Consider the following 15,073-nt stretch of genomic DNA (forward strand, 5'->3'; position numbering starts at 1 on the left):
TCTTCTTCTTTTCTCGGGTAAATGCATGGAAAATTTATATTCTGTTAAGTGTCGAACAGCAGGATGTATGAGAACAGATAAGAGTACCCGTTTATTGCGATAGATAATGTATTTTTTTTTATTATTGTAATATTTTATGTTCTACCTGTACATATCTACATATTTACATCAAACTCCAGATAAGTAAAGTAAATCAAAATGCCACTCTTAGAACAGAAGTACATAGTCTAATTAGTGGATTAAAGGACAAAAAAAGCATAATTCTGAAAAAGAGAAAGAGAGAGAGAGAGAGAGAGAGAGAGAGAGAGAGAGAGAGAGAGAGATAAATAACAAAAACACTCGTAATTAGCTTTTCTAAGAAAGAAGCAAGAAACACGAGGTGACAACAGGTTAAGCTTTTTTCGCAAAGAGGAATGGCGAGTGTAAATTGTAATTGTAATAAAGGTACTAACCGAACGCAAATTCAGGAATAAGAAAGCCCTCCACCAACCTAGTGTACTACTTCTTTCCTAAACTCTCTCGTACAGAGTTCATCAGCAACAGCGTCCTTCGCATAAACAGTTCCCTTTTTGATGAGTGTGTCGTTGTTGTAAGCTAGCTTTTAGTGTGAGAAAAGAATGTGCAGTAAGGTGTGTGGGAAAGCTTTTTTTGCAAAAAGAAAACCACGTACAACGTAACACGCAGAAAAACTACTACTACCAACATATAGAAACGTCCGATGGGCATGTTATATTATGTTACGTTTGTTTCGTCTTTGTATGCCTGTCGGGAAGTGTATACTCCTTTTGTTTTCGCGGGTTTTTTGGCATTAGGTAGATGTAATAATAGTGGTTGTAAGTTTTGGAAACTTACAGTCACTCTATTTGTACATAGTTAGGAAGCAAATAAGTAACGGCGTGAGGGAGAGAGCAGAGAGGGTGGGAACACAAATCACCAGGAGGATCAGGCTTTTTTTTGGTAGCTCCTTGCTCCTTGCATCCGTTACTCACTTTTTTAGGCAAAAAATGCAGATCCAAGATACTGAAGAGCGCGACCTCTCGTTCCCTATTACGCCCAGTTAGAGTATACTGTAACTAATTCTAAGCCACTTAGTCGAATGTGAAGAAGAGGGAAAATAGGGGATGTTGGGGATGAAAGGGAATGCGAAACTGCGACGTCAAAAAAACAGACACCAACTCTCTTTCTCTCTCTCTCTCTCTCTCTCTCTCTCTCTCTCTCTTTCTCTCTCTCTCTGTTTCTCTCTAGTTCGCTTACTCTCTCTATATTTCCCTTTCTCTATAGTGTACGCTTTTGATTATATCTCTTCTTGCATTACAATATTTCTCTAACTTTCTCTCTAATAGCGAAATGAAAGGGAAGACACAGAATTTCTAAACCGAAACCGCTTAAGTGAGAGATAAGAAAAAAAAGGTCCACAAAACGATAAGAATACTCAATGGTAATCAAAAACACTAACGGGAAAGCAAAAAGAAAAAGCACGTTTGAGATTGGAAAAGCGAGCGAAATTCGATAAACTCGCGTCGAAATGTATGTAAAGGTGTTATGTCATTTTTATTTTCATGTCTCTTTCTCGTTTCATTCTTTTTTTTTCTTCTTGTATTACTATTATGAACCACATTAGCTTGGTTCGGATAAAAGTACATCCATTAAATTGGGATTTTGATGGTAGTAAGACGGAAAATTCCGCAACCCATAAACCCTGTTCGCTATTACTATTTAAAAGATTTTCTTCCTGAAAAAGCAATTATTATTTATACAATGCAAGATAGGTTTAAAAAAAGTTACACAATGTGCTATAAATATGTATGTATATGTATATGTATTCATATCACTTACTCTTACTCTACGTTCCGGGTTTAATATTATTCTATCGGGATATTCCGTTTATACATACTCTTATATACACCCACACATATATGTATATGCCCGCGTACGTGTATTTCTTATTTGTAGAAATTCAGTTTAAACGTGGAAATTCAGGTGGTAGGATCGAGAAAAGTTAGTGAAGAAAGGAAAAGACTTTTGCGCTTTTTTGTACAGAAGAAAATTAAGTAACATGGTGAAAGGCAACTTTAAAAAAATCAGAAAACACTCGTCTTCTTCGAAGAAAAAAACCCCGAGAGCTACAAACTGTTAGTTAGGTGTGCGTGTTTGTGTGTTATGCTCTTTCAACGTGCCAAGCCTTTGTCGAACCGGGCAGACGTACGGCAGAGACACCCAAACAAACAAGAGTAGAGAAAAAGCGTGTGCCGAGGAGAAGCGAGGAGAACGAGAAGCTTAGCTTAGGCCGACATTAATATAATTAACGTTTAATAATAAGAGGTGGACAAGCTGGAGGACATGAAGTCAAGGTTGCAAAACAAAACAAAAACATGGCAACACTACTCACCGTTTTTTGTGGAAGCAAGCGAAGCCAATGACGATAACAAGTGAAGGTGCAAAATAAGGAAGGGAGAAAAATTGAGAAAAAATTGTCGTCGAAGTTTGAATATAAGTTCAAAAAATCATAACAAATGACTTAGCTTTACGATGGCGGTTTATGTTGTTACCTGCTCGTAGTAAACGACAAAACATTCGAAAAATATTTCATTTTATTCATTAGTTGTGTTTGGTTAGAGATATTTTTTCAGTTCAACATAATACCGTTAGGTACTAATTGCCTCGATAAACATTTTTAGAATCAGAATCAGAAACCTAGAAAATCTTTCGGAAATGAACCTTCTCTTGGGAAGGATTGCATTATTGATTACATTCTGGCATGAAACCCCCTGCGGTTAATGCATTCCCTTTCGGTGGTATTGAACGTTACGTTCAATAGCAAGCCAAAAAAAAAAATAGAGAGCAAAAAAAAGGCGTTTTTATTGGTTTAAGCTGTCTAATATTTTAATCCCACCCGGGATTATCCAAATAATGGGATCAAATTCCACTAACAAATCCGATCCGGAACATCGTCCTGTACTCAGGAATGACCCGCTTGCTAGCTGTTTGTATCTAGCTTTCGCAATCATTCCTGATGATTACAGCTGTTTGATTAGTGATCGTTAGCGATCGTCGATTGGGCGCTGATATTATTATGAATTCTATTTCTTATGTCACACTGGAGTAGCCTGGGATGGATGGTACAGGATGTTTGCAAAAGACTGTGACACTGTGTAAGCACAAAGGAAAAAAACAAGAAGGGGAGTGCTTGATTTGCTTATTTATTCACACTAGTGAAAGAAGATAAATTACTTAATGAAAAGTAAAGATTTGTTATGCAATTCTTCTAGGCCTGGTGTAGGACAATTCTTTCTATACCTGTACCCCGACCATTCTTCTAGACCTGGTGTTGGAATGTAGCTATTCTATCTCAAACTTTCTTCTCCCAACTGTGTTTCGTCGATTTATCTTTTCACTACACTTCACACAACATAATCTTTTTTGCACTGCTTTTCTATCTTTTTCAGCACCAAACTGGCTGGCTGTCCAGGGTGTCAAATCGTAAGCCATTTAAAGGTAAGTGAACGCATTTAAAATAACAATAAATAATACCTTTGATAATTTTGAACTAAATAATTTAACCTCTGGCTCAGAGCTGAGACGTACTACACACACACATAAGTATCACAAATGTTGAACTGCCACCAGCACAACTGACACCCTTCAATTCGGTGTGCAGGATGCCATATGGTCTTTAAGCTTGTTCTTGTGCCGGAACTGCTTGCCACATATCGCACATGGATGTAGCTGTATCGGTTTCATGCACACGTTCGTTAGGTGTATCTTTAGATTGCGATAGTTCTTGAACGTCTTCCCACACGTCTCACAATCCACCGCCTGCTGCTCGTTGTGCATGTGCTTGATGTGCTGTCGAAGAATGTACTTATCGCCCATCACCTGTCCGCACGTCGGGCAAGGCACGGACGTCGAGATGCGCAAGCTTTTATCGTGCTCCTGCATGTGCTTGTGCAAGCGGAACCGAATTTTGAACGTTTTCGGACAGTGCTCACACACAAACCGAGCCATGTGCACCGATCTTCGATGATCTTCGATTGTGTAGCGTGTGAAGCTGTAAAAAACGAGCATATTACGAGAACGAACGATTGCGCTAAGCAGTTTTGCTTATGCGGGGACGATCGTCGACGATTTACTTACGATTTCTGACACTGATCACACGTGACGTTTTTCTCCGCGTGCATCTTCTTCATGTGCACCACGAGCCGCTTCTTGAACGGAAACTTGCTCCCACACAGATCGCAGCTAAACTGGCGCTCCTCATGCTTGTTCTGCATGTGTTCCTTCATGTTCTGGAACACCTCACCGCACACCTCGCACCGATATTTCTCCGGGTTCTGATGCATATCCATGTGCTGCACCAGCGTCACCTTCGTGCGCAGCTTCATCTCGCACACCGGACACTGTACAAAGATCTTGTAGTGACCGTGCATGTCCTTCGTGTGGCGCAACAGTTCGCCCCAGGTCGCGTACTCGATCAGCGGTTCACCCACCATCATCCGCTTGTTGTCACACACCTCGCATACGATGCGCCTGTAGAACTGGAGTATATTTTTGTCCTCTTCCGGGTCGACTGGAAAACGACCACCTGCCTTGCGCTTCTCCAATCGCTCACCGGTTTGCTGCTTTCGTGCCTTGACCCCCAGTGACCGGGTGGACTTTCCTCGTTTCGTCACCCCATCATACGGTGGCTGCGAATAGTCACTTTCGTCTTCATCCTCCTCATCGTCCGACTCTTCACTCTTGATATCGCCGCAGGACAACATTTTATCACTGACGCTGCTGTCCACCTGGCTTAAGGCATCGTCATTGGTCTCCTCAACATCGTACGGTTCACCTTTTATCTCCAGAAACTCTGGATTGTACGTAGGACTAGTGCAATCGGGCGATGGAACAGAGCGCTCTTTCGCGGCGCCACGTCCATCTTCACGGAGTGTCTGCTGTTTGTGCGTTGCCTCGATGCTGGTGTAGAAATCATGAAACTCTTCCAACTTTGTCCAACAGCTCTGGCATATCCATTGACTTTCATCGGTGGCAATTACCTGCACGGTGGAAAAAGTAACCATTTTAAGGCAAAAACAATACACTGCCAACTACCAGTATTCGTTACCTGAAACCAAAGATGTGTGGCAATAATTTTGTCAATATTCTTAGTCCGATTTTCCTCCGCAAAAATGCTCAAGTATTCCGACTCGCTAACCGACAGACACGTCCGGCATTTGCGAGTTGCCGCTTCCATTGCACAGTTGCCGCCTTCCAGCACCGCGTATTGAACAATATTTTGTTTTACTTTTCCACTTGATGCCGTAGTTTCTAAACAATGCAAAAAAACGATTGGAATTTTAGCTTGACAGAAGGACGAATGCTTTTGACGTCTGACACTCGCTTCGGCTCCATTATTGTTGATCCATACGAGGCGTCTTATGTCGACTCAGGACGTAAGACGTTCCGATACAAACATCGATAGTACCGTTGCATTATGTGTTTTATTTATTTATTTTTTCATTTCATTGTACAAGTAAACGAGTACAAAAGTGTGCTGTTGATTGCACTGGCATAATGGCCACTCAGTTGGGAGTCATACACTTATATCCTTCTTGCGTTTCCTTGCATTACAGCCCAGCTGCAGAAGGATTCGAAAACTGATCAAATATCGACTCGTCGCTATTTCTACTAATTACTATTACAACTTATCTTAAATGCTCGTCACTGAATAGTTGGTAAAGCAATTACGTTAGCTCAGTCAATTTAAATCGTACACCCTCCTTGCGCTGTTGCTGCATCTCCAGCCACTGCTCGTAGTGTGCATTCTTCCGGTGATAGTACAGGTGCGTATCCTGACGGAACGTTTCCGGACAGAAGGAACACTTGTACACAGGCTTCCCCGTGTGTGTCGACATATGCTCCTTAAGCTTATTCTTGCGCCGGAACTCCTTGCCACAGATCGTACAGGGAAACAATCGAGTCGGTTCCAGGCACACGTTCGTCATGTGTACTGAAAGATTGCGCTTGCATTTGAACGTTTTCCCACACGTGGTACAGCTTACCGACGGTTGTACAGTGTGCATTAGCTTAATGTGTCTGGTAAGAATGTACTTGTCGCGCATCACCTGTCCACATATCGTGCACGGTACGGAGGTGGAATTCCGCAAACTTTCATCATGCTCTTCCATGTGCTGATGCAACCGGAAGCGGCTATTGAACGTCTTTGGACAGTGTTCGCAAACAAAGCGCGCCGAATGTACAGATCGTTTATGATCTTCGATCGTGTATTTTGTGAAGCTGCAAGAAATGCGAAAAAAAATGCGAATTACATGAACCATCCGAAAACAATTAACAGCGCTACATACGGCTTCTGGCACTGCTCACAAATGATGTCCTTTTCCACGTGCATCTTCTTCATGTGCACCGTTAGCCGTTTCTTAAAAGGAAACTTTTTCCCGCAAACATCGCAGCAAAACTGTCGCTCCTGATGTTTGTTCTGCAGGTGCTCCTTCATGTTCTGATGGATCTCGCCGCACAGCATACAGCGATACTTTTCCGGATTCTCGTGACAATCCTTGTGCTGCAAGAGTGTTTGCTTCGTGCGCAGCTTCAGTTCGCACAGCGGACACTTTACGTACACCTTGTCATGCCGGTGGACCTCTTTCGTGTGCCGCAACAGTGCACGCCAGGTGCCGAAATCGATCTGTGGTTCGCCCACCATCATGCGCTGATTATCACACTCTTCGCACACGATCCGTTTGTAAAAACCGTGCAAGCTTTCATCCTCCTGCTTCTGTGCGATCGCTTTACTTTGCTTGGCCTGATCATCGATAGGAGGAAGCTTTTTTGAGGATCTCTTCTCTAGCCGGCTTTTGCCATTGTCATCGCCCGACGAACAGTCAGACCGATTACCGAGCTCATCGTCGGATGTGGGTGCGGTAGGATCTAATCCGAGCGGTTCTTCACATTTTACAAACGCACAGTGCAACGCTTTTTCGTCGGAACAGTGAACGTCCTCCTCTTCGCCGGTAGCCAGCAGTTCGAGCGGTTCTACTTTTACTTCGAAAAATTCCGTCCTGTATTTGGGTTCCGTGCTACCACCGGAAACTTCTTCCTCATCATCATCATCCTCCTCTTTATCGATTAGGGTGGGTGATTCTTGTCGTCGTCGGGCCGTTTCTACGTCGCAGTAAAATTTGTGAAATTCCTTTAAAGCATTCCAACACTTTCCACACAGCCAGCTGCTTTCTGTCGTTTCAGCTAGCTACAAAAAAACAAAGCGTAAGGGACCGCTCAATACTGTATTGTGTCCACCAAATCGGTTTCACTAGCACTTACCTCAAACCACAGATGTTTCGCTATGATTGCTACAATATGTTTGTTTTCTTCGATGAAAATTTCCTTAAATTCGCATCCTGTCGCGGACAGACACACTTCGCATTTAATTTCCATAGCCATCGCATGCCTTGTGTATGATATTTTCCACTATTTTTCGAACGGTATCACTCTCTTTCATCCGGAAGCGGCGAACCACTAGCAGGAACACAACACAAACGCTCCCAGCAGACCGAGACACCGACAAGAATGAGTTAAAGTTTCATTGTAATTTGCTCCTCATACTCAACCAAACTAGAATGGTAGAAGGGAATGGAATCCTTTTCCTATTGCCATTTATTGAAGTTGCATTTGGAATGAAAACGAAGCACACACATCCCTAATGTTTATATTATTGTATTCGATGCAATTGTATGCGGACGCTGCAAGCGATCTGACATTTGTTTACTGTGGTTCCAATATGGACGGCCCCTTCATGGCCCCTTCATGGCCGATACTTGTTGCAATAGTATGAATCCGATCCGATTTTTAACAATGTTAAGCCTTTACATATTATTCTTAAATTATTCAGTATCGCCTAAAAATGCACTTATGTTTTTGTGTAATTAATTTTAAAAATAATTCAACCCATATTTTGACAGTTTTTTTTTAATCAATTTGAAATAGCGATTGTACGCTTGAGGCTACTTAAAGTAGATTACTACACAATAGGTAGTTGCGGTCATCCTGGCTACTAGTATTCGGTCCAGGAATCCTCATTCCTACTCGCGATTACACACTCGTGATGATTTATTTTCAATTCGCCAACAATTCTGGTGATACTATTCTTGGCCTGCGTGAACTATTTCACAGTCTGCTTCGTTGGGGAAGCATTGGAAGCAATCCGAAAACGGTTACATCCAATTTATCAGCTTCATTTTCCCAGCCCATATTTTCTATAAAAACCCGCTTGCTCCAGCAGAACCCCTGTATCCTTGGGAACGGAGTAGGTTCCATGCAGCCTACTTACATTAAAAAACCACAAACACTTTGTACAGTACACAGAACAAACGCTATGCTAGATTTTATTTTATAATTAATCTGTCACACATCTCCGGGCTTGCTCTTCAGACAAGCTCAGATGGCGGGTGCATCCGAAATCCAATTAACCTTAAACCGTACGCCCTCTTTGCGCTTTCGCTGCATCTCCAGCCACTGCTCGTAGTGGGCCTGCTTCCGGTGCGTGTACAGCTGCGTCTCGAAGCTGAACGTTTTCGTACAGTAAGGACACTGGTAAAGTGCACTCTTCGTGTGTGTCGTCATGTGTTCCTTAAGCTTAATCTTCTTCTTAAACTGCTTCTCACAAATCGGACACGGGAACGATCGTTCCGTGCAGACGTTCGCCAGATGTGCATTAAGGTTTTGCTTTGATTTGAACACCTTCCCGCACGATACACAGCTCACGGGCGCATGTTCCGTGTGCATTCGCTTGATGTGCGACTGAAGCGTGTACTTGTCCCGTAGCACCACGCCACACTTGTCGCAAGTAGCGGCTGTCGATTTGCGCAGCCCTTGTACGTGTTCCTCCATGTGCTGCTCAAGCGAGAAGCGTGACTTGAACGTTCGCGGACAGTGTTCGCAGATAAACTTGGACTCGTGCACCGCCCGCTTGTGGTCCTCTATGGTGTATTTGCTGAAGCTGTGAACGGCGAACGAACGAACAGATTAATCTAAAGTACACGGTAGAGTGCCCAGTACTACTCTTACCTTTTCTGGCATTGATCACAAACGACATCCTTCGTGGTGTGCATCTTCTTCACGTGTGCCGTAAGCCGAGCCTTGAATGGGAACCGTTTGCCACACTCATCACAGCAGTACGTACGCTCCTGGTGCTTGTTCTTCATGTGCTCCGCCATGTTCTGGTGCACCTCCTGGCACACCACACACCGGAACCGTTCCGGATACAAATGCATGTCCCGATGCTCGATCATCTTACCCCGGTAGCGAAACTTCTTGTCGCACAGCGGACACTTGATCATGGTTGCGACCGCCTGATCGTGCGCCTTGCGCATGTGCTTGTTTAGCTCGCGCAAGTTGCCGTACTCGATCGACGGTTTGCCCGCCAACATTCGTTCCGCATCGCATACCTCGCACACGAGCCGTTTGTAAAACTCCAGTATCTCGGTGTCCACTTTCAGCTCCTTTCGGGCTGACGGTTGCCGCTGCTGCTTGGTGGAGCTTTTTTTGTATGTGGCTGGTTGCGCTCTGTAGGAATCATCACTTTCGTCCGACGACGCAGAACCACTGTCGTCGTGCATGGGATTCTCTTCCCCATCGTTGTCCCCCGCATTCGATTCGGTCGATAGCTGGCCACAGTCGTCAAGGTCCGCGAGCTGTTCTCTTTCTTCTTTGGCTACATCCAACTCTCGATCTTCCTCCCCGAGTGGTTCTTGTTTAATTTCTACAAATTCCATCCCAAACATACTACTCGGGTCCGGATCAACGGGGTCTTTCGTATCGTCGGGAGGGTCCGATTTGTTGTGATGATTACCGTTGTCGTTGTGCTGGTGCTGCTCGTTTACCATCCGGTAGAACTCGTCGAACTCTTCCAGCCTGGTCCAGCAAGGCTGACAAACGCTGGTCAATTTAATTTCTATATCCAGATGCTGTGCAACAAGGGCCAACACATTCTTTCCTTCGAATATTGGATCCGAATTGGCGAAGCAAGCATTTTCATCACGAAGACATACATCGCATTGCGCTCGAAAGTTTTCCTTGCTCTCTAACGCCATAATGGTTGGCTTGTTACCTGGAAGGTCAGGAACAGCTCAGCGTACTCGGGGGAAAGGACGTTTTTGAAATTCACAACATTTACACCTTTTTATAACTAAAACCAATTCTATCGCTTACATCGCATCTGATGGCAAACAATTGTTTTTCTCTGTCCAACAAAAAAAAGTTTATTTTGGTGGCGAAGTGACATCCGTCAGTTAGACAGTTGGCGTTGCAGTGGGGCGAAATGCAGAATGCATTTCAAGCGAAATGTGAAAACTTTTTGGTTGGAAATTGTGGCAAAAGTTTTTCTGTTACAATCATCCTAGAATTTAGTGCATCACATTTTATTTCTGACCTATGAAAAATATTGTACGAAATTCCTTTTCATTTTGCATCCATTATGTGATTCTATTTTTTAAGATTTAAGTTTTTTCTATTTCGATTTAAGATTAGTTTTCACATTTCGCCTGAAATGCACTTCAGTTACTACTACTTCAGCTACAAAAAATACAGCTCATAAATGGAATTGAACTGCTCTCTTCTCCAAACTCAATTTCATTCAACAATCAGCACCGCTTCAACAATGCTCCTCGTACAACCTACGCGGAAACTCAAAACAAAACAGTAGAAAATCCTCTTTCCTCTTTTGTCACTGCCTCCATCTACTGCTCTCTGTTTCCTTCTCCCCCTTCACACCCGTGTTGACGCAACACGTGGGTGTAAATGCAATTGGAAAATCATTGCATAGGTCTGCTGTGTATGCCGAAAATAGAATCTTGATGGAACTTGCTTCTGTCCAGCAGCAAGGTTTCGTGTTTCGTGTTGGTGAGCTTACACCTCGTTCCATATCGTCTAGAGGTATTTTAGTCACTTGCTGTGCATTAAAAACACCCACCACTACTCGCTCGATTGTGTTTGACCATCGTTAGTGTAATGGCAGTTATTTATTACATTTTAGATGGGACATTCTGCTTATCCTTATAAACCATTTCTTACGAACCAACCACTTATACAAATACAAATGATTCGTGGAAACAACATACCGCGAATCGTAGCGCACATTTTTAAACACAAACCTTCAAGGGAACGGTGCCCTTAAACAACTCTTTCCTTACGTTTCCTCTGACGGCTGACGACACTGGTGCACGCAACGCATGTACATATTAGATTTAGTGTTCGGATTCAGATTTTGGCAAAACGCAGGCTTATTACGTATCGAAGCATATGTTAGTGGTCCAGATGCCATGGTTTTGCATTTTCTTCCCAAGTTTCTACTTAGCTCATACTCTGCGTACATGTCCTTCATGAATGAACGTTGGCGGATTGTTTTCGTGTTTATTTCCATCACATTGTCATAATTCGAGTCAAGGATGTATGTTCTTGTGTATGTAGTATGTATGTGTTTATGTGCACACCTGATTTTTGTGAGAGGAAAATGTCCCCCTCCAACAGGGCATATTATCGTTCACGGCGTCCCTAAAGGCTTTTTTAAGGTTGATTTATGCTCGCCTGTTTCCTAGACAACAACGCATCATTCAACTCGATTGATCCGCGAGCCAAATTCCATAGCACCGGGATCACTATCCGCACGATCGATCGATCGATCGATCGTGTTTGCACAAGTCAAGAAATGAAATTAAAGGAATCTTGCCCATGTTGGGCGATGTTGTCATATGCCATGGTAAAATAGTAATAAGCCAATCGAACTAGCGCCAGTAGAGTAAAGTATGAGAAATTGGTGCGCCTTTCACACTTGCACTGCTTACTTAGGATTATTGTTTTGTTTTTGCTTGTTCTGTTGATCTTGCTGCTCCTTTCTGCTTCTCGTTTGGTCAGATATCATGCCCTCCCGGGAGATCAGGGAACCCTCCCAGCAGGGGTTGTTTTTTGAGTCATTCTTTTTTCCTCAACCGACTGATCACGACCACGACAAACGATGCCAACGGGTATGGACGCGTCTAACGTCTACGCCAATCGGGCGACCTATTCGTAATCACTGACACAAATGTCGTCGTCGGACATGCTGTCACCATCGTTCACAGCCCGGCCGGATGGGCGCCGCTGAGCCAGTCGGCGCTTCTTACCGTTTTGCCTAATACTATTGATTTTGTGTATTGCTTTGGTGTTGTTACGAGTGCGGTCGTCTTCGTCCGGCTGCTGCACCTCATGCTCCTCTTCCTCATCCTCCTCTGTCTCCTCCACCGTCGCTGCAGCCATCGGATCGTCGGACGTTCCGTTCCAGTACGGGAGTCCTTCCGCTTCCGCCAGCGCCCCTTCACGGTCCTCCTCGATCAGATGGTCGACGTCGTGTGGGTCAAAGTCCGGCGGAGGCTGCTTCACCATTGCCAGCTTCTCCACCGGGGTTCGTTTCTTACGAAATTCGTACACGAGCGGAAATATTTGTTCGATTGCCGCTTGCACAAAGGCCACACTTGCCGCTAAAAGTGGGAAAATGCGAAAACGTACATCAAATGTCGGTGAGTTTTGAAAAACCCTTCCCGAAAAGCAACAGCCACTTACCGGTGACGGTAATGCTTCCCGTGGAGAATATTTTCAGGGTAGCTTTCGGTGTCTGCAGCTTGTAGGTAACGCCCGGATGTAGTTCCGGCTCGTAGCTGGCATCCTTTTTGTACTTCTCCGAGAAGTTGACAATCATGATGCCGAACGGCATGCTGCAGGTGCCTAGTACGTTCACGATACGAAAATTCCTAAATCTAACATTAAATCCTAACTTCTGAAGGCAACGGGAGTAGCGTCGTGCTGCTATTTTTGCCTGCGCGGAAGAAAGAAAAAAGAAAAAAAGCAAATTTATCTTCCAAATCCTGGAAGGGGAGGGGAACACGGGACATAACAAAGGAACTGAGGAACTCACCTGATGCTCGGATGTAGCACCGGTACAAGTAATCTTTCCGGACGACCAAATCGAAGCGGTCGTGTACGGACGGCGCAGCTTCATCGTTACCATCCCGTTCTCTCTTCGAAACTCCACATTGTTCCCGTAGCGGGCGATATCGTGCAGACTCAGATGACAGCGCACGCTGAACGAGCAAACCACGTTGTTAATCACGATGTCGATTTCCGGCTGCTCCTCCTGCGGTTCATTGTCCGGGTTTGGTTCTTTGGTTTCCAGCGACGGTTCGGTACCGTCTGTCGGATACGTATCGGCGGGAGAGTTCGTCGTGTTGTTGGTAGTGGTGGTGGTGGTGTTGGTTGTGCTTGTTAGGCTAGTCTGGCTGTCGCTGGTCTTGGGTGTGTTGTGGCTGGCTGTCGCGAGCTTCTTTTCAACTATTCCGCCACCGCCACCAACTGACGATGTGTTTGACGAAAGCACCGACGGCAGCTGCTGTTGGTGATTGGTGGTCGTGGTCGTCGTCGCAAACATCAAAGAACTGTGATTGATCATTCCGCCTGCAACAATGAACTGATGGTGTCCGGAAACCACACCGGAACTGCTCGGTTGCTGCTGCTTCAGCTGATTATGAGGATGCTGCTGATGTTGTTTTAGATAAACTCCCTTCGCAACGTTCAGTACATTGTTGCCGGTCGTCGCATTTACATCTAGTACGCGCTTAATCCCAATGCCCGTTCCTCCGCAAACGATGATACTGGAACCGGTGATGTTGCTGTTGTTGTCGCTGCTTCTTCCACTGTTGTTACTACTGTTACCATTGGGCGCACTGGAAGTGGTGCTAATGGAGTTGCTGATGAACGAGCTGCTACTCACCATTCGTGTTATGGGACTGATGGTCGAAATTCTCGTTCCGCTGCACGTTCACATTTAAGGCACACGCTGAATTTGTTGAGGCTCGCACACTCGCCACCATTCACAAAAAGCTCATTCTGCGCGTACACTTGCGATCGATGTGTTGGGTGGTCCACTGAATTGCACTCTATTTTTATCAAGTTCACATATGAGTCGGGCACACGGGTCGGCGAAAAGTGGTCCCGTTCGGCGTATATCATACGTTCCCGGCTCGTCCACTGTACGCGCGCGATGGTACGGATGTTGCCGCAGCTTCTGCGCCACTGCTTGGCCACTAAATCACGCTGCAAATACCGTTTTTAACGATTCTTTTCACGCACGAGTCGTCGAACTTTGTTGTCGATTTGTTGTTTATGATCGCACAGACAATAGTTTTTCCCTTCCTTTTCTGTCTTTCGCCATTTGGACAGCAGCAGGCAACTGACAGCTTTTGACACATGATTTGCGCACAGTCGTTGATCCTGCCGGACAAAACAGCGGTAGATGAAAGGATTTCTCCGTATAAAATATTGCTTTTCAATTGCTAATTTGCATACATAATGCACTCGATAGGATGCATTCGTGAGAACAACAGTAGTTGCCAACATTTGTCAAATAATCGTATTTTATTAAACACAAAATGAATGAAATTTTACGCTATTGCTGAATTTAAATATAAAAACTTCTACTGAAAAATCAGGCTTGTTTCAAATCAGTACAAATAGTATTTGTGTAAAAGGAAAAAGTTAAGCTTTATTGCAGGTCGCACACATTTTACTCAGAAATGTTGTGAAAAATGCAAACCACTGTGCTGTGGCGACGAAAAAGCTCTGCGTTCGTCGACTTTTGTTTGTTCCGACAAGTATGTCGGCATGGTTGACGATCGATGTTTCATCGAATCCTTTGTATTTCTTTCTTTGCAAGATTTTCCTCTATTGTTCTATGGAAAATTGATGATGAGATCATCCCTGAAACGCGGTTCGTATGCATATTATGTCTTGGAAACATGCAATCTCCTAAAATGTTCCGAAAATTCATTTAAGCCGCAGTTAACCTATAATCAATGCAGGTATTACGACTTTCCGGCAAATGCTTTACTCCTTTGTCAATTTAATTTTTGAGGGATGGTTCTTAAGATGTCCCATCTACAACCATCCTAGCATGAGGACAATCTTCATGTATCGGGGCATGTACTAGAAGCTAGTCGTTTAGCGAAATCAAGCTGGAATTTTTGATTCTATACGAGTTCTCGCCCCACAAATA

The 15,073-nt window shown here is 44.2% G+C and overlaps 3 protein-coding genes across 3 annotated transcripts; all 3 read right to left on the reverse strand.

The window, feature by feature from the left end:
* Window positions 1–3,627: 3,627 nt before the first annotated feature.
* LOC126562168 (zinc finger protein 62 homolog) lies at window positions 3,628–5,238 on the reverse strand. The gene is made up of 3 exons (XM_050218601.1): window positions 5,105–5,238; window positions 4,135–5,036; window positions 3,628–4,048 (listed from the first exon to the last, which is right to left on the reverse strand). The coding sequence occupies exons 1-3, from the start codon at window positions 5,231–5,233 to the stop codon at window positions 3,643–3,645; spliced, it is 1,437 nt and encodes a 478-aa protein (XP_050074558.1). The 5' UTR covers window positions 5,234–5,238; the 3' UTR covers window positions 3,628–3,642.
* A 461-nt stretch (window positions 5,239–5,699) lies between these two features.
* Window positions 5,700–10,085, reverse strand: LOC126561190 (zinc finger protein 208-like). The gene is made up of 5 exons (XM_050217135.1): window positions 9,061–10,085; window positions 8,434–8,992; window positions 7,318–7,464; window positions 6,345–7,243; window positions 5,700–6,276 (listed from the first exon to the last, which is right to left on the reverse strand). The coding sequence occupies exons 1-5, from the start codon at window positions 10,083–10,085 to the stop codon at window positions 5,724–5,726; spliced, it is 3,183 nt and encodes a 1,060-aa protein (XP_050073092.1). The 3' UTR covers window positions 5,700–5,723.
* Window positions 10,086–12,051: 1,966 nt separating this feature from the next.
* LOC126562046 (TATA-box-binding protein-like) lies at window positions 12,052–13,859 on the reverse strand. The gene is made up of 3 exons (XM_050218458.1): window positions 12,941–13,859; window positions 12,589–12,841; window positions 12,052–12,506 (listed from the first exon to the last, which is right to left on the reverse strand). The coding sequence occupies exons 1-3, from the start codon at window positions 13,793–13,795 to the stop codon at window positions 12,052–12,054; spliced, it is 1,563 nt and encodes a 520-aa protein (XP_050074415.1). The 5' UTR covers window positions 13,796–13,859.
* Window positions 13,860–15,073: the final 1,214 nt, after the last annotated feature.

This window comes from Anopheles maculipalpis, chromosome 3RL (assembly GCF_943734695.1).
Source record: "Anopheles maculipalpis chromosome 3RL, idAnoMacuDA_375_x, whole genome shotgun sequence".
Taxonomy (NCBI): Eukaryota; Metazoa; Arthropoda; class Insecta; order Diptera; family Culicidae; genus Anopheles; species Anopheles maculipalpis.

Coding starts and splice junctions, on each gene's coding strand:
- LOC126561190 (XM_050217135.1), bottom strand. CDS start 10,085: ATGGCGTTAGAGAGCAAGGAAAACTTTCGAGCGCAATGCGATGTATGT. Junction 8,993..9,060: donor TGTGATCAATGCCAGAAAAG/GTAAGAGTAGTA, acceptor CGCCGTTCACAG/CTTCAGCAAATACACCATAG. Junction 7,465..8,433: donor TTTCGGATGCACCCGCCATC/TGAGCTTGTCTG, acceptor TTCGAAAAATAG/TGGAAAATATCATACACAAG.
- LOC126562168 (XM_050218601.1), bottom strand. CDS start 5,233: ATGGAAGCGGCAACTCGCAAATGCCGGACGTGTCTGTCGGTTAGCGAG. Junction 5,037..5,104: donor CCACACATCTTTGGTTTCAG/GTAACGAATACT, acceptor TCCACCGTGCAG/GTAATTGCCACCGATGAAAG. Junction 4,049..4,134: donor TGTGATCAGTGTCAGAAATC/GTAAGTAAATCG, acceptor CGTTTTTTACAG/CTTCACACGCTACACAATCG.
- LOC126562046 (XM_050218458.1), bottom strand. CDS start 13,795: ATGGTGAGTAGCAGCTCGTTCATCAGCAACTCCATTAGCACCACTTCC. Junction 12,842..12,940: donor GTGCTACATCCGAGCATCAG/GTGAGTTCCTCA, acceptor TCTTCCGCGCAG/GCAAAAATAGCAGCACGACG. Junction 12,507..12,588: donor GGGAAGCATTACCGTCACCG/GTAAGTGGCTGT, acceptor TCCCACTTTTAG/CGGCAAGTGTGGCCTTTGTG.